At 46.2% G+C, this 22,579-nt stretch overlaps 1 protein-coding gene across 16 annotated transcripts in view; it reads left to right on the forward strand.

The window, feature by feature from the left end:
• The window catches only part of CCDC88A (coiled-coil domain containing 88A), a 374,196-nt gene that overhangs the window by 274,783 nt on the left and 76,834 nt on the right, over nucleotides 1-22,579 (forward strand). For all 16 annotated transcript variants that reach the window (XM_039529475.1, XM_039529472.1, XM_039529474.1 and 13 more), the window contains 4 exons: nucleotides 83-210; nucleotides 17,981-18,122; nucleotides 19,836-20,012; nucleotides 21,063-21,224. In XM_039529475.1, coding sequence (XP_039385409.1) covers nucleotides 83-210; nucleotides 17,981-18,122; nucleotides 19,836-20,012; nucleotides 21,063-21,224 — 609 coding nt within the window. The remainder of the gene's footprint in view (nucleotides 1-82; nucleotides 211-17,980; nucleotides 18,123-19,835; nucleotides 20,013-21,062; nucleotides 21,225-22,579) is intronic.

A 22,579-nucleotide genomic window follows, 5' to 3' on the forward strand; every position in this document is an offset into this window, starting at 1 on the left:
AGATAGTTTCCAGAAATTAAGTCTGCATTACTAATTTAACATTTTAGATTGATTTTTTGTTTGTTTGTTTATTTTACATAAGGATTTGGTGAATGAAAAACTGAAGACCCAACAAATGAATAATGAACTTGAAAAACTTACTCATGAACTTGAAAAGATAGGTTTAAATAAAGAGCGCCTCTTGCATGATGAACAGAGCACAGATGACAGGTGAGAGTGCCTAGACCAGTTTGGGATAGTTTGGCAAACGTTTGTTTTTCATTTGCAATAATAAAATGGTTTTCCTTCCTACGGTTTTCTCCATATATCATTATTTTTAAAAAGACATTAAATAGAGTTAGGCCCAAAATGAGAGTGTCATTGAAAGTATTATAATATGGTAATACATTTCTTCTTCAAGTAGTGTCCCTGTGGGTGCGCCGCTGTAGATGTATTTGCATCCCTGCACTGCTGATCAGAGACTTTTGGTAGCAGTGTCTGTTTGGCCTGCACATGTGCTGTCCCCCACCTGAGCTCTGCCATGAAGCTAACCAGCATTGCGCAGGCAAACTTTAGTTCCTTTTTAACCTCCCCGGCTAGAGACGGAGTTTAGCTGTCCATTATCAGATCATTAACTTCTAAAGACTTACTACTTGTAAAAAAGGGGAAACTATTTCTTAGAGTTTCCTTTACATTTCTTTATTCTTTTATTTTTTTAAAAAATCTTTAAACTTCATTTTTTCTTCAACCCTAACCGCCCCGTCCCATCTGGAGACTCGGTACCAGAGTGTATGCCTAAGGACCCACTGGCAGAGGCAAGGAAACATCGGTACTGATAGGGTAAGAGAAAGATAGAGAATCTGCCTTGGGGAAGGCTCCTTTGGTATGGACATCAATGTCAGTACTGTATTTGGCACACCGGACACCGGCAGATCGTTCAGCCTGGACTGCATCTCCAACACCATCAATGTAGTCATCCCAGCGCTGCCAACCACTATTGGTACCGATGCCTATGACACCGCCAGACTTCTAATACTCAAGAGACCTTTCTGTGTCTGATGCACCGGACTCACCTCTATTCAGGGCTGGAGCTTTGTACCAAGTCCACTTCAACTTCCAGATTTACCTTCGACATCATGCTATGCACCACCATTCTTGAGTGGGGAGTCACACAGTGAGCAGGAGGATGTAGTCTCCCATTGCTCCTCTCAGGCACCCTGTGGTACCCATTACCAATACGGACCTCAACCATACTGTCCCTCTGACCCTCAATCTCCCTGGTTTGGGCAGCCATGGTACCAACAACCGGGACTCTTCCCACCATTCCAGTGGCATAACAGGGACCCTTGGCAGGCATATAGGCATTGTGCTTCTCAAGGCTCTAGCATGGCCTATCAGGAGCCAATGAGATGCTCTCCTTCGGCCACTACATCTAGGGTGTTCAAGGCCCCTGAACAGGTAAGGGAGAAACAAGAGGTCGATATTGAGGAAGAGGCTACACCCCAGACTAACTTCTCATCTTCATCGCCAGATGAGACAGTAATGCCCCGTCCACCGTTGTTGGAAGACAACTTCAAACTTTTTCAAGAGCTAGCTCAAAGAGTGGCAGAGGCATTACAGTTAACACTGCAGGAGGTGACCGTGTCACACCATAAACTGTTGGACATTTTACACTCGTTTGCCTCATCCACAATAGCCCTCCCTGTCAATGAGGCTCTCTTGGATCCTGCTAAACTTGTATGGCAGTCCCCTGTGTTGGTCCCGCCAACATGTAAGTGGGCCAATAAGAAATATTATGTATCGCAAAAGACACAGAATTTCTCTCCTCCCATGTGCTCCCTAACTTGATCATTATGGACATGGTCAACAACATCACATGAAATCCACCCCCTACAATAGAGATTGGAAGTGCCTATCTCTTTAGGAGAAAGATTTATTCATCAGCCACTTTACAATTCCATATTGCAAATTATCGAGCCTTAATGGAAAAATACGATTATATCAACTATTAGAAACTCAATTCCTTTATTGAGCAGCTCCCACATTCTCACAGGGACCAGTTCAAACCCATCATTAACGAGGCAATTGGTGGCTAAGATGGCTCTCCAGTTGGCATTCAATGCAGCTGACACCGGAGAGGCATGTTCTTTCTCCACTTCCATCATGAAGAGATGAGCCTCTTGGCTGCACTTATCGGGCTTCCCCAAAGAGGTACAAACTAACATGGAAGACTTTCCCTTTGAAGGTACAAAATTGTTTGCAGACAAGATGGACACTTCCCTCCACATACTGAAAGACTCCAGAGACTACTCTTTAGTCACTTGGAATTTACATACCTGGGCAGAAGAGAAAATATAGTCCTCAGCCCTCATTCAGACCCTGCTCATCACAATATTCAATCCAACACTTACGAGCCCCAAAGAAAAAAGTGTAGGTTCTCCAAATGGAAAACCTTTGGGCCCTCAATCTACTTCTTCTCAGCCATACACCTCAAAACAACAGTTTTGATGTGTTGGTCAAGGTACCATCAGATCACTCCCTCCAATACCATCTAACACTGGACAACCTTTCTCAGCCCCATGTATGCCATCTTGTCCTTTTCCGCAATGTCTAGGAACAGATAACTTTTGACAAATGGGTGCTGGAGATGATTCGAGATGGGTACTCCATTCATTTCATCTCCCTTCCCCCCCTCAACACCCTTCCCCATCTCTCTTCAGGGACCCTTCTCATGAGAGCCTATTACAACAAGAGATAGAACACTTCCTCAGTGTAGAAGCCATCAAACCAGTACCTCAATATCAAAGAGGGAAAGGCTTTTATTCTTGTTACTTCCTGATACCTAATAAAAAGGGAGATTGGAGACCCATATTAGGCTCACAGCACTCAACGAATTTGTCAAGGTTCAGAAGTTCAAGATGGTCACTTTATCAATAATTATTCTAGTGTTGGAACAGGGAGACTGTTCTCAGCCCTCAACATGCTTACTTCTACTTCGAGTGCTTGCTCATGTCCATTCCATTGTAGGTGTGTGTGCTCGCCACATGCATCAGAGCCGGAAGTTTTTCCCTCAGCAGTATCTGTAGGGGACCAGCTCTGGCAGCCTCTGTAGTGATGCCTGTAGGGCATGGTATAAGGGGCATCGCCAGCTCCCCCCACTCTCAGTTCCTTCTTACCACCAATGCGGTGCTGGAACATCTCTTGCTTTGGCAAGCCTTTTCGTTCTTAATCCGTTGAGACAAACTTTTTTTCTGTAAATAGTTAAAAGTTGTTAGTAATTTCCCTTAGTGTAGTTGGTTAGTCCCAGACGGGACTCAGCCTAGGGACTGGGCATGCCCCGATCCCCAGGCTTCAAACCCTGTAATCTCTGCAAAAAACAATGCCCATCAGTGATCCTCATAGTAGATGTCTGAGGTGCCTGGGCGAGACCCATATCAGTGACAAGTGTCGGCTCTGCAAGGGATTCAAACCTCGGACAAAGAAAGGAGTGAGACATACGTCTCTGGGTGCTCCTTCTGGAATCAGCACTGGCACCAGAGCCATCCGGGTCTGACTCTGCTCCTAGTACTGCAGTATCAGTACAGAGCGCTCCACCAGTGCCACCTTTGGACCGATGCCGATTTCTCTCCCCCTCCCAACCTCCCCCGCACCGGTCAGGAGGCAAAGAAAGGCCAGGAGGGGACGATCTCTGACATCCCGTAAAGGAAAGAAGAGGGCCTGAGGGGAGCAAGGACCTGTGCAGGGCAGCTTCTCACCTCCATTCGGGAGTTAGGCCCCATCAAGTCAAGTGGGTTAGCCCATCCCGTGATGCACCTGCCACCCTACACAGTGACATGGGCCTCCAGCACCTGAACATGTCATCGACGCCCGAGGCCTTGCAGGCGGTGCAGGACATCTTACTTTTCCTGGTGTCGCCCACACCAGCCACAGTGGTGCCCCATTCTAAGGGCAAACTTGTCATGGCACCTTTCCAGCAGTCCTCATCTGTGCGGCACCGCTCTCCTCCTCAAGGAGTGTCCTATCAGTGCTTGCCCATGTGGAATTGCCAGGCCTTGGACATAGGGAGGCCAGCTCGAAGGACTCAGGGCACCACTCTCCAGGCTCGAGGCACAAATTACCAGTGACTTGGCGCAGGCCCATGGACGTGTGCCTATTCCTGCAGTCCTGATATCGGGACTGACCTAGCTGCTCCCCAAGTGTGCGACGCCCCTCCAGGGGCACAAGCCAATGGTCCCTAGAGTCTCACTACTGGTCACCAGAGCACCGGTACGGGTCACTGCAATCAGGTTGACGTTCCCCACCTCGACAGCCAACTTGACAGCCAACTTGGTCAATTACCAGGCCACCATCGCAGATCTGCCAAATGCCATTAGTCTCCGGGAGCTCGGCGTGGGGACTCATCACCGTCTGACAGATCCCTGTTGCAGGGCTGGGATCGGCACCATCGCAACTAGGACAAACAGTCAGCACGGTCCTGGTCCCTCAGACGTGATCCCTTCTCTTCAGACAGATTTTAATATGTGGCAGTCCATGGCCACATTCAAGGATTCGCTGCCTGAGGACCTCAAGAAGGAGTTCCTCGCAATCCTCGAAGAGGGAAAATCAGTGGCCAGAGCGGCCCTCCAGGCGGCCTCAGACGTGGCAGATTCTTTGCGGCTAGAACCATGGCCTGGGCCATCTCAATGAGGAGGGCATTCTGGCTGCAGTTGTCGGGCCTGTCAATGGAAGTACAACAGTCAATACATGACCTCCCATTCAATGGACAAGCTCTGTTTGCTGAACAAACAGAAACAAAACTGCACAGGCTCGAGGACTTGCATGATGCTGAAGACTCTGGGCCTCTAGACCCCGGGCCCGGCCAGAAAGCGGTTCAAGCTGCAACAAGCCCAGGGCTCTGGGAGACAACCCAGGTTGAAACCTGCCTGTAAAAAGGGCAGGGGTTACAGACCTCGGCCAGGTGACCAGCCACCGTCCTCTCCCCAGTCAAGCTCTACCCGCAAACAACAGGGTGGCAAGAAGGCATTTTGAGGGTGCACCTGAGGGTGACCTACCAGCCTGTATCCCTGATCCTGCTTCGCTGCACTTTTCCAACCACCTGTCTCCTTTCCTCCCTGCATGGGCCTCCATAACTTTGGACTGTTGTGTCCTCAACACCATGGTGCATGGTTATACCCTCCAGTTTCTTTCTGTCCCTGCCCTCACCGATCTTCCCCGTCCTTCTTCAGAGACCCTGGTCACGAGCAACTGCTCATTCAGGAGGTTCAGAGCCTTCTGCAATTGGGGGCCGTGGAGGAAGTCCCTCGGGAGTACAGGGGTAAGGGATTCTACTCCTGGTACTTTCTAATCCCCAAAGTCAAGGGAGGTGTAAGACAGCAACAAATATCTCAAGAAGTTGAAGTTCTTCATGGTCTCCCTGGCCTCCATCATTCCCTCCCTGGATCCAGGAGACTGGTACGCTGCCCTCGATTTGAAAGACACGTACTTCAATGTATCAGTATTCCAGGAACACAGACGATTCCTGTGCTTCACAGTGGGTCCCGCTCACTACCAGTTCGCAGTGCTCCCATTCAGCCTGGCTACAGCTCCAAGGGTGTTTACCAAATGCATGGCGGTGGTGGTGGCCTTCCTCAGGTGGCAAGGTATCCAGGTTTACCCGTACCTTGATGACTGGCTCATCAAGGGTCTCATCTAGGTCTCAGGTCCAATATAACATCTCAGTGCTGCAGCTCATGTGCTGTGCTCTGGGCCTGTTGCTAAATGAGGAAAAATCAATGTTAGTCCTGGTGCATAGGCATAGAATTCATCGGAACAGTCCTAGACTCCACCCGTGCCAGAGCATTTGAGACAATGGCAGGTCTCATTGCCAGCATCTCTACGTATCCCCTCACCATGGCCCAGGTCTGCACAATCTACACCACGCCCAGAGACCATCTGGACAAGATCGTCATGATTCCACCAAAGGTACTTGCCTCCCTGCAGTGGTGGACCGATCCAAAGGTGGTCCTGGAAGGAGTTCCGTTTGAGAGTCCCAACCCTTGATATCTCTGATATTGGATGCCTCCGACCTCGGCTGGGGAGCGCATCTCAGCACATTGCAGATCCAAGGGACATGATCCCCAGAGGAGCTGCGGAGTCTTCCTGCCACACCTTTCCAGTCAAAGTGCACATATACTCACAGACAACACAGCCTCCATGTTTTACATCAACAGGCAAGGGGGGCGCTCGCTCGTTGGCCATCTGTAAGGAAGTGCTTCATTTGTGGGACTTTTGCATCCAGCACGACATCCATCTGGAGGCATCGCACCTCCGTGGCATAGAATCATAGAATATCAGAGTTGGAAGGGACCTCAGGAGGTCATCTAGTCCAACCCCCTGCTCAAAGGAGGACCAATTCCCAACTAAATCATCCCAGCCAGGGCTTTGTCAAGCCTGACCTTAAAAACCTCTAAGGAGGGAGATTCCACCACCTCTCTAGGTAACCCATTCCAGTGCTTCACCACCCTCCTAGTGAAAAAGTTTTTCCTAATATCCAACCTAAACCTCCCTCACTGCAACTTGAGACCATTACTCCTTGTTCTGATGTCAGGTACCACTGAGAACAGTCTAGATCCATCCTCCTTGGAACCTCCTTTCAGGTAGTTGAAAGCAACTATCAAATCCCCCCTCATTCTTCTCTTCTGCAGACTAAACAATCCCAGTTCCCTCAGCTTCTCCTCATAAGTCATGTGCTCCAGCCCCCTAATCATTTTTGTTGCCCTCTGCTGGACTCTCTCAAATTTTTCCACATCCTTCTTGTAGTGTGGGACCCAAAACTGGACACAGTACTCTGGATGAGACCTCACCAATGTTGAATAGAGGGGAATGATCATGTCCCTCGATCTGTTGGCAATGCCCCTACTTATACAGCCCAAAATGCCGTTAGCCTTCTTGGCAACAAGGGCACACTGTTGACTCATATCCAGCTTCTCATCCGCTGTAACCCCTAGGTCCTTTTCTGCAGAACTGCTTCCTAGCCATTCGGCCCCTAGTCTGCAACAGTGAATAGGATTTTTCCATCCTAAGTGCAGGACTCTGCACTTGTCCTTGTTAAACCTCATCAGGTTTCTTTTGGCCCAATCCTCTAATTTGTCTAGCTCCCTCTGTATCCTATCCCTACCCTCTAGCATATCTACCACTCCTCCCAGTTTAGTGTATTCTGCAAACTTGCTGAGAGTGCAGTTCACTCCATCCTCCAGATCATTAATGAAGATATTGAACAAAACCAGCCGCACGACTGACCCTTGCGGCACTCCGCTTGAAACCGGCTGCCAACTAGACATGAAGCCGTTGATCACTACCCGTTGAGTCCGACGATCTAGACAGCTTTCTATCCACCTTATAGTCCATTCATCCAGCCCATACTTTTTTAACTTGCTGGCAAGAATACTGTGGGAGACTGTATCAAAAGCTTTGCTAAAGTCAAGGAATAACACATCCACTGCTTTCCCCTCATCCACAGAGCCAGTTATCTCTTCATAGAAGGCAATTAGGTTAGTCAGGCATGACTTTCCCTTGGTGAATCCATGCTGACTGTTCCTGATCACTTTCCTCTCCTCTAAGTGCTTCAGAATTGATTCCTTGAGGACCTGCTCCATGATTTTTCCAGTTACTGAAGTGAGGCTGACTGGCCTATAGTTCCCTGGATCCTCCTCCTTCCCTTTTTTAAAGATGGGCACTATGTTAGCCTTTTTCCAGTCATCCGGGACCTCCCCGATCACCATGATTTTTCAAAGATACTGGCCAATGGCTCTGCAATCACATCCACCAACTCCTTTAGCACTCTCGGATGCAGCGCATCCGGCCCCATGGACTTGTGCTCATCCAGTTTTTCTAAATAGTCCCGAACCACTTCTTTTTTCACAGAGGGCTGGTCACCTTCTCCCCAAACTGTGCTGCCCAGTGCAGCAGTCTGGGAGCTGACCTTGTTTGTGAAGACAGAGGCAAAAAAATCATTGAGTACATTAGCTTTTTCCACATCCTCTGTGACTAGGTTGCCTCCCTCATTCAGTAAGGGGCCCACACTTTCCTTGACTTTCTTCTTGTTGCTAACATACCTGAAGAAACCCTGCTTGTTACTCTTAACATCTCTTGCTAGCTGCAACTCCAAGTGTGATTTGGCCTTCCTGATTTCACTCCTGCATGCCTGAGCAATATTTTTATATTCTCTGGTCATTTGTCCAATCTTCCACTTCTTGTAATGGGCATTCACCCACGAAAGCTCATGCTGCAAAATGTCTGTTAGTCTATAAGGTGCCACAGGATTCTTTGCTGCTTTTACAGAACCAGACTAACACGGCCACCTCTCTGATACTTTTTTGCTTGTAAGCAAGGATTTCACTGTTAAGCCAAGCTGGTCGCCTGCCATATTTACTGTTCTTTCTACACATCGGGATAGTTTTTTCCTGCAACCTCAATAAGGATTCTTTAAAATACAGCCAGCTCTCCTGGACTCCTTTTCCCCTCATGTTATTTTCCCAGGGGATCCTGCCCATCAGTTCCCTGAGGGAGTCAAAGTCTGCTTTTCTGAAGTCCAGGGTCTGTATTCTGCTGCTCTCCTTTCTTCCTTGTGTCAGGATCCTGAACTCGACCATCTCATGGTCACTGCCTCCCAGGTCCCTATCCATTTTTGCTTCCCCTACTAACTCTTCTCTGTTTGTGAGCAGCAGGTCAAGAAGAGCTCTGTCCGTAGTTGGTTCCTCCAGCACTTGCACCAGGAAATTGTCCCCTACACTTTCCAAAAACTTCCTGGATTGTCTATGCACCGCTGTATTGTTCTCCCAGCAGATATCAGGGTGATTAAAGTCTCCTATGAGAACCAGGGCCTGCGATCTAGTAACTTCTGCTAGTTGCCTGAACAAAGCCTCGTCTACCTCATCCCCCTGGTCTGGTGGTCTATAGCTGACTCCCACTACGACATCACCCTTGTTGATCACACTTCTAAACTTAATCCAGAGACTCTCAGGTTTTTCTGCAGTTTCATACCAGAGCTCTGAGCAGTCATACTGCTCTCTTACATACAATGCAACTCCCCCCCCCCCCCGCCTTTTTCTGCCTTGCCTGTCCTTCCTGAACAGTTTATATCCATCCATGACAGTATTCCAGTCATGTGAGTTATCCTACCAAGTCTCTGTTATTCCAATCAGATCCGGAATGTGCTGGCGGATCGCCTCAGCGGGTCCTTCTTCCCTCCCCACGAGTGGTCCTTCCACCCGGAGGTTGTCCAGGTGCTCTTCCAAAGGTGAGGGGCTCCCCGAGTGGACCTGTTTGCCACCAGGCAGAACAGGAAGTGCCAGCACTTCTGCTTTCTCCAGGGCCTAGGCAGGGACTCCCTTTCCAATGCTTTCTTTCTGTCATGGGAGAGGCATAAAGATGGAGACAGATTCTGGGCCCTCAGTAGGTAGCCAGATACTTTATCTTCAGACCCTTATTACTGCTAGTGTTAGTTGCCAGTACCACTTAGGGAAAGTCTGCTATTTACTTTTGTTTTCTAATGGTATCTGGCCTTTGCTCCTCTTTCCCCAGTTGGTGATGAGTTGCAACTCAGAAACAATTTCTAGGTCCAGCACTCATTTGTTGCTCAGCACTCAGAGTTTTGAGAGACACTACATCATCTAACTCAGCAGTAAGCTAAACCAAAGTAGTTCTTTGTTCCCCTCCACTGGCTATACCACATAAAGAGGTTTATGCTGCCACCTTCAAGCTAATCAACCTGGTCCTTTAGCTCCACCAGTAGAGGCTCATGCCTTTAGATGTGGAAGTTCTGGTTTCAATCCCCACAGATAACTCTTCCACTGACATTGTTACAAGTAATGCCCTGTGTTGACTTCTGAAACTTAGAATGAGCGTCCCCAACTAAATGGGAGTGTGGTGTCCATACTAACACATTTTGGCTCTTTGTTCCCTTTTAAGGTGTGTATGGACGAGTCTGCTTCTGTGCTTAGCTCAAGCATTAAATGTTTATGCTTTTAGATCCAGGTATAATAGGTTCAGTCCCAGCAGGTGACCTGGCCAAGGGTATCACTACATAAGGATTTCTCCCTTCTGCCTGGATCATCTAGTTTAGATGTCAAGTATCGGAGGGGTAGCCATGTTAGTCTGGATCTGTAAAAAGCGACAGAGTCCTGTGGTACCTTATAGACTAACAGAAGTATTGGAGCATAAGCTTTTGTGGGCGTCTGACGAAGTGGGTATACTTCTGTTAGTCTATAAGGTGTCACAGGACTCTTTGTTGCTAGTTTAGATGATTTCCCTCCCATTTTAAGAGATTTTATCGGCGCTATAGACATGAGCCCAGGAGAAAAATGAGAAATTATTTGTGTCCTTAGGGAGTAACTAATAGCTTTTTTTCCATGTTTTGTCAATTCCTGGGTCCACAATCCATTGATGACCCTGAGTATATCTAGCCTGTCTCCTTTCTTGGGATGGAGGGTGGGATTGGCATTTTTTGTACTGAGCATTGTTAGCAATATCTTAAAATCTTTCCTCTGTCTGGGCGTAATGTCACATAGCCTGATAATGATGACATTAAAGATTTTTCAGTTTGTTTCTTTGCACCTTCAAGAACTTAGGGTTGGCTTTTTATATTTAGACAAAGTGGGTTCATGGTTCTTCCACCCCAATCTGGCATCGATGTCTTTGCATTTGCAGCCTCCTAATCCATGGAGGTTGTATGTGAGGTCTCTGCTAGTCTTTTTCCTTTTCACTAGTCTCTGTATAGACTAGTCTAGTTCTCAGTTACAGATGCAAGATTTTTTTATTTGCAATTTGATGTTTACATGGGTTCTCAAATAGGTAAATTCCGGGGTCTTTCCCCTCTCATATGATGGTGACTCTTTAAGGCCACTGCATCCTCTTTTTAATCCTTTTACTCTTGGTGCTCTGCTTCAATTCCTGTCAGGGTGTAGCTGTTGTGGCTTCAAGAATCACAGACTGTGTGTTCCATTTAATAAGCCCAATGTGTTTTTTTTTAAATCAAGTGGCTAACGTGTTCAATTTTGCCTTACTCTTGGAGAAAGTGTAAATGGCTAACATTAAAAAAATGTTGCTTTCTAAGTTCTGAGAGCATATACAAATGAGGGAATAAGTAAAATGATTAAGCTATTTTTAAAAAAAAATTGACTTTGACTTTTAAGTTTTTCTGAAAGAGACAACAGTTAAGATTGTCCATCACTGACAATCCCAAGAGATATTGTTCCAAACCTAAATATTTTAAATATGACCACTTACCCCTAAATATATGGGGGGGGGGTGTTTTGTTTTCACACTGCATAATATAGTAAAATCCTCCCAAACCAGGGCTCTAATTACCAGGAGCTGAGCTGGGTGAGCAATTCACACGTGAGCATGTACATGAAATAAGCATGCACTTGCACAATATTCTATTCCTTCTCCTCCTTTGTGCCTCTGGTTTGTGAGCAAGCAGGAAATAGAAACTGATGAGAATCTTGTTTTCCAAATACTTCAGAGCACAGGAGTCTAATCAAGTTCAGTTCCATGCTTGGCTGATTGAAATGGAGCCAAAAGAAAGAGTGCCAAACAAAACCACCATCTTAGTTTGTTGCTGTTGGTTTTGTAGATACGGTAGCTTTTTCTGCATCAAGGAAGATATTTTAAAAGGGAGATGGAGTGTAAAATTTTACAAGATGTGACAACTTTGACGACTATCTCTTTAAAAATATCTAGAGAGAGTATTGGAGGACTCGAGTCTTGGTAATATGATAATGAGACTTTCATCATTAATGTTGGGTAAATCCAATCCATGCCAAATGGTACTGAACTTTTCACTGCAATTTCATCAGAGATTCCTAGGATTGAATGGGCATGGATACTGAACTACATTCACTCCTATATGTGGTCCCTCCAACACACCAGTGAAGCATGTTGGCAGGGAGTCAGGGAAGCTTACGTTGCCCCTACTAGCAATCAGTCCAACACCTTCTTCAAGTGCTTGCACATGTTTATTCCAATGACTCTGGTGCCTATGCAGGCCCTGCTGACTCTGGCTCCAGAGGTTCCATCTTCAGGCAGGCGGTACCAGTATGTTTACGGTGCTGTCAACCCTGGAGGCATTCACAGCAGCCAGGGACCTGCTTTTGTTGCCAGTGCCTATATCTCCGGCAGTGCAGGAATTGGCACCACTGGTACAGTCAGACAGGGAGCCATCTTCTCTCAGCCTCTGCCCAGTATCAGGACCCATGGTACCATCCAAGAGAAAACCCTCCATGCTAGCCTCAGCGCAGACTTCACCATCACAGCACTGATCTCCAGCATCAATGGGGTCCGCAACCTCCCTGGTTGCCTTGCCCAGACTTTTTGTCTTCAGAGTCAGAAGTGGGGTCACACTCCTCTTACCCTCACAGCCACCTGCACTACTCCCCGAGGCACTTCTACCCCACCATACCAAACACAGTGGTACCACCGAGTGCTTGGCCCTCTCATCCTTTGGGGCCAGTGCCAATGCAATGGCCATTTTGGACCCCATGCAGGTTCCCTCCCATCCCAGGGTCCTTTCTCAAGGCACTCCTATTTGGTGGCTTCCGAGAGTAGAGCACTACCAGTGCCTCAATGGGAGACTCCCAATCCAGACTCCAGTACCGAGCTTCTAGAAGAAGGCCCGTGGGTCCTGGCCAAAATGGAAGGAGGGGTGGAGGGCCCTCAACCAATGCTGGCTTCCGCCTCCTCGTCCCCGAATGAGACAGCTGACATGTCTTCTTCCCAAGATGACCACAAGGCTCTCCAGGATTTGTTAAAGTGGTGGCCTTGAATTTGGACATCCAGGCAGAGGTTGTCACAGAGTCCTCTCTTAGCCTGCTGGACATCTTGACAGCGGAGGGCCCCTCAAGGGTGGCCCTGCCACTCAGTGAGGGTATCATGGACCTTGGTAAGGTTCTGTGGCAGATCCACTGCTTCCCTTCCCCCGTGTCAAAACATACGGAGCAGAAGTATTATTTGCCAGTTCAAGGTTATGAGTTCTTATACTTGTATCCCCCTCCGGGCTCCCCAGTAGTATCGCCCACCAATTAAAGAAATCACCCGGGGCAATGGGGGACACTATCTAAGGCAAAAGACTCCAAAAAGTTGGACTTATTTGTCAGAAAGAGCTACTTTACTGGAGGGATGCAACTTAAAATAGCAAACCAGCGGGCACTGCTGGGTCACTATGACTTTAATAGGTGGGATGTCATACACAAGTTTAAAGATCTGCTCCCTTAGGAAGCTAGCCAGGTGTTCTTCTTGCTGGTTGACAAAGGGAAAACCATAGTGAGGGCCTCCTTGCAGGCAGCCCTGAACACAACTGATTCTGCGGCCAGATCCATGGTCTCAATGGTAAACATGCACAGGAGCTCTTGGTTACAGTTTTCTGGTCTTCCTCAAGAGGTCCAGCAAGCCCTCCAGGATCTCCCCTTTGAAAGATCCTCGCTCTTCTCTGAGCAGACCAATGCTTTGCCCCACCGGCCTGCCAAGACCCACAGAGGAGAAGGAGCAGGAGGTTTGAGCGTAGGCCACCTCCACCAGCTTCCACATTGGGGCCGACACATGCTGCTCCCAGGCACTCAGGGAGCTTGAAGCTCTCCTTTTGATGGGATGCTCGAAGTTGCCATCCCAATCCCTGTTATATTGGATCCAGTTGCCCCTCTTGTTTTTGGACCACCTGTCCCAATTTATCAGTGCCTGGACCCATATCAGCTCAGACCTCTGAGCATGAGCTGAGCATGGTGGAAGTAGAATACACTCTCCAGTTTCTTTCTACTCATTCTTCCCATTCCCCTCCCCATCCCTCTTCAGGGACCCTTCTCACAAGCAACTCTTGGTCCAAGAAGTTCAATCCTTCCTTCAGATGGGAACTGTGGAAGAGGGTCAACAAAACATGAGAGGAAAGAGGTTCTACTCCCATTATTTCCTAATTCTGAAAGCCAAGGGTGGTCTCAGACCTATTATAAACCTGCGCCGCCTCAACAGCTACCTCAAGAATCTAAAGTTCTGTGTGATCTCTCTGGCCTCCATCATTCCCTCTCTGGATCTTAGGGATTGGTGTGCTGTCCTCAATTTAAAGGACGCATATTTCCACATATTGATTTTCCAAGGCCACAGAAGGTTACTCAGATTTGTCATGAACCAAGCACACTGTCCGTTTGTAGTGCTTCCATTCGGCCTGTCAGCTGCTCAACATGTCTTCACCAAAGTCATGGTGATGGTAGCGACCTTCCTGAGGAGACAGGGTGTGCACAGGGCTCAGGTGGAATCCAGAATCCAGCTCATCAAGTCAACCTTCCAGGCCTTAAGACCTGCAAATAAACATGCAAAAGTTTACCCTTGTCCTAGTGCAGAAGTTCATTGGAGCGGTACTCAGTTCCACGCAGGCCAGAGCTTTCCTCCCAGGAGATTCATTTCAGGCGATCACAGTCCTGATAAGGTCCTTCAAGGCCCAACCAGTTACCACAGTGTGGAGCTGTCTGAGACTCCTGGGCCACATGCAACATGTGAGGCTATGCCTCAGACCTCTTCAGGCATGGCTGGCCACAGTGTTCTCACCTGTCACCATCCGGACTTGGTTCTCACCATACCTCCTCAGGTCCTCATTTCCCAGGATTGGTGGCTGGACCATCATGTGATTTGTGTGAGAGTATCCTTTTTGCAGTCCTAATCTTCGATGTCTCTGGTTTCAGACACGTTGGTGCTGGGTTGGGGAGCCCACTTGGGCCTCTCAGGACTCAAGGCCTTTAGAGCAGGTCTACACTAAGGGCGGGGGTTGAACTAGGGTACGCAAGTTCAGCTACGTGAATAGCGTAGCTGAATTTGAAGTACCCTAGTTCGAACTACTCACCCATCCAGACGCCGCGGAATCGAAGTCCGCGGCTCCAAGGTCAACTCCGCCACCGCCTTTTGCAGTGGTGGAGTACCGGAGTCAACCGCGGCACTTCCGGAGTTCGAACTATCGCGTCCAGATTAGACGCGATAGTTCGAACTCCGAGAAGTCGAACTCACCGCGTCGACCCGGCTGGTAAGTGTAGACTAGCCCTTAGTCTCCAGAAGAACTCTCCCTCATTATCCTTCTGTCTCACATTGTGAACAAAGACGTATTGGCTGTCCTGGACAATATGACGGCCATGTTTTACATCAAGAGGCAGGGTGGGGCACGTTCTTTCCCGCTGTCCCAGGAAGCAATTAATCTGTGGGAATTCTGCATAACACATTCAATCCACCTCAAGGCTTCTCCCTCCTGGGAGTGCAGAACCAACTGGCAGATCGCCTTAGCAGGTCTTTCTCCATTCACCACAAGTAGTCACTTTGGCCGGACATCACAAGGGACATTTTCCAATAGTGGGGGACTCCCCAGATAGATCTGTTTGCTACCCGAATCAACAGGAAATGCCACCAGTTCTGTTCCCTACGAGGCCACAGCCCGGAGTCTCTCATGGATGCTTTCCTGCTGCTGTGAACAGATCACCTGTATTAGGCCTTTCCTTCTATCCCACTAGTGCACAAGGTTCTGATGAAGATCAAGCAGGACTAGGTCATTCTCATAGCCCCAGCATGGCCCAGGCAACATTGGTTTGCCACCCTGTTAGGCCTCTCAGTGGAGGGCCCTGCTCCCATTTCCTTTATATCCAGACCTGATCTCCCAGGACTGTGGTCAGCTGCTCCATTCAAACCTCAGCTCTCTTCATCTGATGGTCTTGGAAGCTCCCTGACTGAATCTTGAAGAGCAGGTCTGCTTGGAGCAGGTTCATCACGTCCTGCTAGGTAGTAGGAAGCCCTCCACCAGGGCTACTTACTTGGCAAAATGGAAGCAGTTCTCCATCTGGTCTTCCCAGCATGTAATTCCACCCTTGAGTTCTTCATTGCAAGTTATATTGGAGTACCTGTTGCATCTGAAATAGCAAGGCTTGGCTATTTTTTCTGTCAAGGTCCACCTTGCAGGGATATCAGCCTTCCATCCCCCAGTCAACAGGCAGTCTGTCTTCTCTCATGTGGTAGTTATCCATTTCCTTAAAGATGTAGAGAAGTTATACCCTCAGGTTAGAGATCCCATTCCTCCCTGAGACCTCAGTCATCTTATCAAAGCTTATGGGTCTTGGGTCACCTGCTGGCAACATGCTCATTAACTCACCTCTACTGGAAGGTGGCCTTTTTAGTGGCCATCACTTCAGCCAGAAAGGTTTCAGAGATGTGTGGCTCACGTCAGAGCCCTTGTACACGGTTTTCTTCAAGAATAAGGTACAGTTGTGTTCACTCCCTGCTTTTCTCCCAAAAGTGTTTTTGCACTTCCATTGCAGTCAAGCAATGTTCCTTCCAGTTTTCTTCCCAAAACCACCTGAGAATAGGGAGGAGCAACGGCTACACTCTCTAGATGTTAGAAGGGTCCTAATGTTCTATATAGAATGGACTAAGCCGTTTCATAGATCTACCCAGCTGTTCATAGCAGTAGCAGAGAGGATCAAGGGATTCCCTGTCTCCACTCAGAGAATCTCGTCCTGGATCACATCATGCATTCGCATGTGTTATAAGTAGGCAAGCGTTCCGTCTCCAGCTAACCTGACTGCTCATTCCACAAGATCACAGGCCTCCTGAGCCCCTTTCCTAGTGCAAATCCCTATTCAGGACATCTGCAGGGTGGCAACCTGGTCATCAGGGCACACGTTCTCAACACACCATGCCATCACTAAAATTAAGATTTTGCCACAGGTATTTTCAGTAAAAGTCATGGACTGCAAAACCGGCAATAAACACAAATGAATGTAAGCCCACGACCTGTCCATGACTTTCGGGGAGGGAGACTAATAGACAACCCCATTGGGGGCTGACCACCAGCCGTTGCTCTGACCTTGCCGCTGCTCCTGCGGTGGGGCTGACCGAGCCCGGGTCGTGTTTCCAGCCCCAGGGGCCGCTGCTCTTGTAGCAAGGGCTGGCCCCCAGACCCCGGGGGCCGCTGCTGTGGCCCCAGGGGCTGACCCGGCCCCAGCCGCTGCTCCTGCGGCAAGGGCTGACTGCCAGCCCTGGGAGCTGCTGCTCCTGCTTCACCCCTGGCAGCCGCTGTTCTAGCCTGGGGGCTGACCCAGCTCTGGCTGCTGCTCCAGCAGCCCCAGGACACAGTTCTGGCAGCCCTGGAGACTGACCTGGCCCTGGCCAGTGCTCCTGCTGTGGGGGCTGATCACCAGCTACTACTCTGGCCCCACCACTGCTCTTCAGTGGGGGCTGACAGCTGCTCTAGTCCCACCGCTGTGGCAGGCTGAGTCAGCCGAAGAAGTCACGGAGGTCCATTAAAGTCAAGTAATCTGTGATCTCTGTGACAGAATCAGATCCTTAGCTATCACCCAACAGGCTTTCAGCATGTCCATGAATTCCAAGCCTATCTCCTATACAACTGCTTGCGAGTCACTTACATTGGAATGGACTAGGGTGACCAGATGTGCCAATTTTATAGGGACAGTCCTGATTTTGGGGTCTTTTTCTTATATAGGCTCCTATTACCCCCCACCCACTGTCCTGATTTTTCACACTTGCTATCTTGTCACCCTAGAATGGACATGTGCAAGCACTAACCTTCCGTAACTGTTGTTCTTCAAGATGTGTTTCACATGTCCATTCCAAGAACCACCCTCCTTCCTCTCTTAATGGAGTTAGCTGGAAAGAAGGAACTTAGGGGGTGCAGGGTTGGCAAGCCCTTTATACTGATTCTAGAAGTGTGTGACACTAGAGGGTGCCAGGCCAACCTGGCAGTTACAACTAGGGGGAAAATGTCCAGTGACTGGGCTTGGGGCACACACACACCTACATTGGAATGGACATGTGCAACCCATCTCAAAGAACAAGTTACAGAAGGTTAGTAACCATTTTTTCAAGAGTACTGTATTCACCTAGAATTTTAAAAAATGTATGTCATTTAAAAAAAAGTCTTAAAGAATTTTTTATCTGTCTTGAAATAATACAAATATATATTTTTTTTAATTTCATTGAGTAGTAGGTACAAGCTTTTGGAGTCAAAATTAGAGTCTACACTAAAGAAGTCTCTAGAAATAAAAGAAGAAAAAATTGCGGCTTTGGAAGCTCGTTTAGAAGAGTCAACAAATTTAAACCAGCAGCTGCGCCAGGAACTTAAAACAGTAAGGAAAAAATGACATGACCATTTTTTCCCTCCAGTTATAACATTCTTGAATACCATTCTTATTTTCCAATTTTATTTGCAGTTTGTAATGATATTCTTACAACATTAAGTACACTTGACAAAATAATTCACTTATCTCTCAAAATACTTAAGCTTCAGAAGTAGTGCATTCTATATTACAAGACACAGGAAAGCTTGTCTGTAGTTTTCTGAGCACTAAATTTTCAAAAACTCACATTACATAAGAATTCAGATCTTTGTTCAGTAAAAATATTAGAGTGGTGATTCATGATCGAGGTCTTGAATTTTTCTACAAGATTTGGTGTGTGTGAGGAACAGTGGTTTCAAATAAATTATTTACTGAATTTAGACCTTAAGACAAGAGTGTTGTGTCTTCAGCATTGCTAATTCTTGTGAATTTATCTCAAGAGCTACAGTTTTTGCAGTATTTGCTGTTCATTGTAATGTACAGTGGTTTTTAATTGAATTATGGGTGAACAATTGTTGCAATTGAAACTAGAGGCTTCATTTCCTTGACTTACTGATCATTCCAGTGTCTCAGCTGCATGCTCTGCACTGCTGTGCATGTACAGAATCCTAGTGTAGAGACACCAGCCAGTGGCAACTCCAAGACCCTACCAATTCCCACAGGAAAGGTGGTGATTAAAGAGGGTCACTTTGAGGAGGGGTATCCCTGTTCCCACCCATCTTCAGCTTGCATTTTTCTCCACACTGCTGCTGAAATAGTGTATGTAGGTGATAGTGGGGAAGAGGACAGGAAGCAGTGTTCGTTAAGGTAGGAGAAAATGCCAGAGAAGGGAGCCAAAAACAATACAGTGCCCAGTGGAGAGGCAGAGGATGATGTTTGGGGAAGGCCAGGAGTACTCAGTGGAGAGGTGGTGGGAAACGGAGCATGGTCCCGACAGTAGTACTCAGAAACTGTCTGAAAGGGAAAGAGCATGTATTGAGGAGAGTTCAGAGAACCTTTGCCTTCCATCAGTCAGGGAAAAGAAGAGGGGAGGACCCCCTCAATTTCTGTAGGTGCATTTTGTCTGTGTTTTCATCAAAAAATCCACACATAAGGGAGAGCAAAGGGTGATCTCTAAGACTTTTTATAAAAGACATTCCAAAAGCAAACCAAAAAGGAATATTGATATTTTTACAGAATGCACGATTTTCAAGCCAATCTCCTGACTTCTTTTGGCCTGGATCATAATTTTTGAACTCAGAGTTGGCAGGACTGTGTCTTGCAGATAAGAGTTACATCATGGGCCAAGTCACAGAGCTTTGATGGTGGGTAAAAGAAAAAAAATGCTGTTGAACTCAGGGCTTGATTTGGGGTACAAAGGATTCTCACTTCCCAAGAAATCTAGAATTTAGTGATACAACTTTAAACATCTGGAATGGGATGGTCATCTATGAAATTTACCCATCTAGATTTTTACACTTGTATAATTAATTTGAGGTACAATTGAATGCACAAAAGATATATATATACAACACATAGTAGATAGGGGTGTAGTTGTTCTGCTGGCAGTTTCATGTTTTATATTTATATAATATATGTAAACTCCCACAGTTAAATTGACAATTATAAGTATTAAAAATATTCATTGAGTTTCTTGTCCTGTGCAAATTACATTCACACACAGTTAAAAAAGAGTTTTGGGGTTATATTTTCAATTTTTGTAATTGTCTTAATTGATTTTAGGTGAAAAAAAACTATGAAGCTCTCAAGCAAAGACAAGAGGAGGAAAGGATGGTACAGAATTCTCCTCCAAGAACTGGTGAAGAAGCCCAGTCTGTCAATAAATGGGAAAAGGAAAATCAGGAAACTACTAGAGAACTGTTGAAGGTTAAAGATAGATTAATAGAAGTAGAAAGGAATGTAAGTTGTTTCAATTTTACTTGTTTAATGTGACGTGAGAGTGAGGTGGCCAGAGTAAAAATGTGAGTTAACAAACATGGGTTTTCTAGCTCAGCCAGTAGAGGCTCATGCTTTTACTCCCAGGAGTGTCACATTACAAGTGATGGCCCCTGTGGGGATTTAATCAGGATAGACCCCTGACACTTAGGGCATGTCTAGATTTACCTCCGGAGCAATCGATCCAGCGGGGGTCGATTTATCACATCTAGTGAAGACGCGATAAGTTGACCGCCGAACGCTCTCCCATCGACTCCGGTACTCCACTGGAGCGAGAAGCGCAGGCGGAGTTGACGGGGGAGCGTCAGCAACCAACCTACCACAGTGAAGACACTGGGGTAAGTATTTCTAAGTACATTGACTTCAGCTACGCTATTTTCATAGCTGAAGTTGCGTAACTTAGACTGACTTAGCTTGCCATCCTCTCCCCCTTAGTGTAGACCAGGCCTCAGGATGAACTTCCATTCCCAGGGGGAATGTGTAATCCACACTTACACAGAATGACTCTGTCCTTCTCTAGGGGCTGAACCACATAGTGCTTTATGGGTCTCCTACAGTCTTTGCACTGTCAGACCTGGGTCTTTTAGCTCAAATAGTAGAGGCTTATAGTTTTTGAACCAGAGGTCCCAGCTTCAATCTCTGCTGCCAATGACACATCCATGGGTGTCACATACAAACAGGGATCTGAGTGTAAGATAGTAATTGTATTAGTGCCACTTGAATGTCTAGTTTGGGGCCAGTTTTGAAAATGTGTCCTCCCTCCATTCCTATATGAATATCTCAGGTTAGTGTGGCCACTACATTCCTAACCGAAAAACAGATAAATTAATAACAGTGTGGAAGCTTTATCTCACAATTGCTTCTCTCTTGTGATTTTAATGGAAACCCATAACTTCATCTTATTTGTATTTAAAATAAATAATTTTCTTTGTAGGTAAAGTAACCTAAAATATAAACAATGTCCTGTTGATATGCATGATTCTTCTATCTTTAAACTTTTTTTTTTTTTTAAAGAATGCTACCCTGCAGGCAGAGAAACAAGCACTGAAAACTCAACTAAAGCAACTTGAGACCCAGAACAATAATCTACAAGCTCAGATTCTGTCACTTCAGAGACAGACTGTTTCTTTACAGGAGCAAAATACAACCTTACAAACTCAGAATGCCAAGCTTCAGGTTATATTTTTATATTTTGCTTTTATCATCCGATTCAAAATAAATGTAGATTTTTTTCAAGTCAGAGCTTTGCTATTAACTGTTTTGCACTAGCAATCACAATTTCAGTTGATATGGAAATCAAAGCACCTCGCACCATTTGTCGTTTGCACTAATAACAGTCAGTAATAAATTGTTACAACAAGGTATTAACATCATACATTTATCAAGTTTAACACCCTTGGAATTTATGCACAGGAACTAAGTGTACTTTTTCAGCCTCCTTCCACACTCTTTTTTTACCTTCTTGACTTCTGGTGATGTAAGCAGTTAAAGCACCCTAAGCACTAATATTAGGTGAGATACTCTTTAATATTTTCTTAAATAAGTTAGAAGTAATGAGGTGTAAATTGACACATAATACTAAAAGAAGAAAGATTGTGAGCACACTGAATGGCCATGAAAATGTAGAGAAGTGGGCCAAAATTAATAGGAGATTTAATTCAGATAAAAGCAATGTAATTTGCTCAGGAAAAAATAAAGCCAGAAAAAAATAAAGCCATATACTTTGATCCTGGGAGCTCTGAAAACAAAATTAACATTCATAAAGATACGTTAAGGAAATCAAAGCTAAATTGCCGTCCCTCCCAGGCTATCTGTATTTTCAAATACAGTTTCTGCAATAAATGAATTCCTCTAGCAAATGGATCTTGTGTTTTTTAGGGCTCCAAGAATCAAACAGCTTTAGAGAGTACATACAAAGCTCTCAATTAACAAGATATTGTGAACAAATTGCTACCATTCTTAGAAAGGCCACTCTAGTTCTAATATCCCTTCAGACCCCCAGAAAGAAAAGGAATCTGAACAGAAGGGAAAAGGAATTGAAATAACTAGAAAGTAGTTCCTATTTGGTTTCAAATTGGAACCATGTATCCTTTTCCATATGGTCTTGCAGGATATCATAAGAGATGACTGGGAGTTCACAGCTACATTGAAGAGTCTAGGAAAATAGGCCAGAAAGGACTATAACATACAGCGTTGAAATCTGATGTAGTTTCATTGCAATGGCAGATTTGGCTTTATCCTCCTTGGTGAAGGACACTCCCAGTGAATTAGATTTCTTTCATAAAGTCACCTGGACATAAGAATTAGACTTCTCCCTTCACAGGAATTATTAAGCTACATCAGCCACATTGAAAGCCTCAGCAGTTTCTGTTTGTTTTGCCTGGCCAATGCTGGTATAGATAGATTCTCTTGTAGACATTATACTCAGAACTAAGAAAGGATACAGCCTAAGGGCCTCTCTCTGGAAAATCTCCTGTGTGGCTGCCTTTGTTTTAGATCATCACTTGAAACCTTCATCCCTTGTTCTTAGT

The sequence above is a fragment of the Mauremys reevesii genome, linkage group 3 (genome assembly GCF_016161935.1).
Source record: "Mauremys reevesii isolate NIE-2019 linkage group 3, ASM1616193v1, whole genome shotgun sequence".
In the NCBI taxonomy this organism is placed as follows: Eukaryota; Metazoa; Chordata; order Testudines; family Geoemydidae; genus Mauremys; species Mauremys reevesii.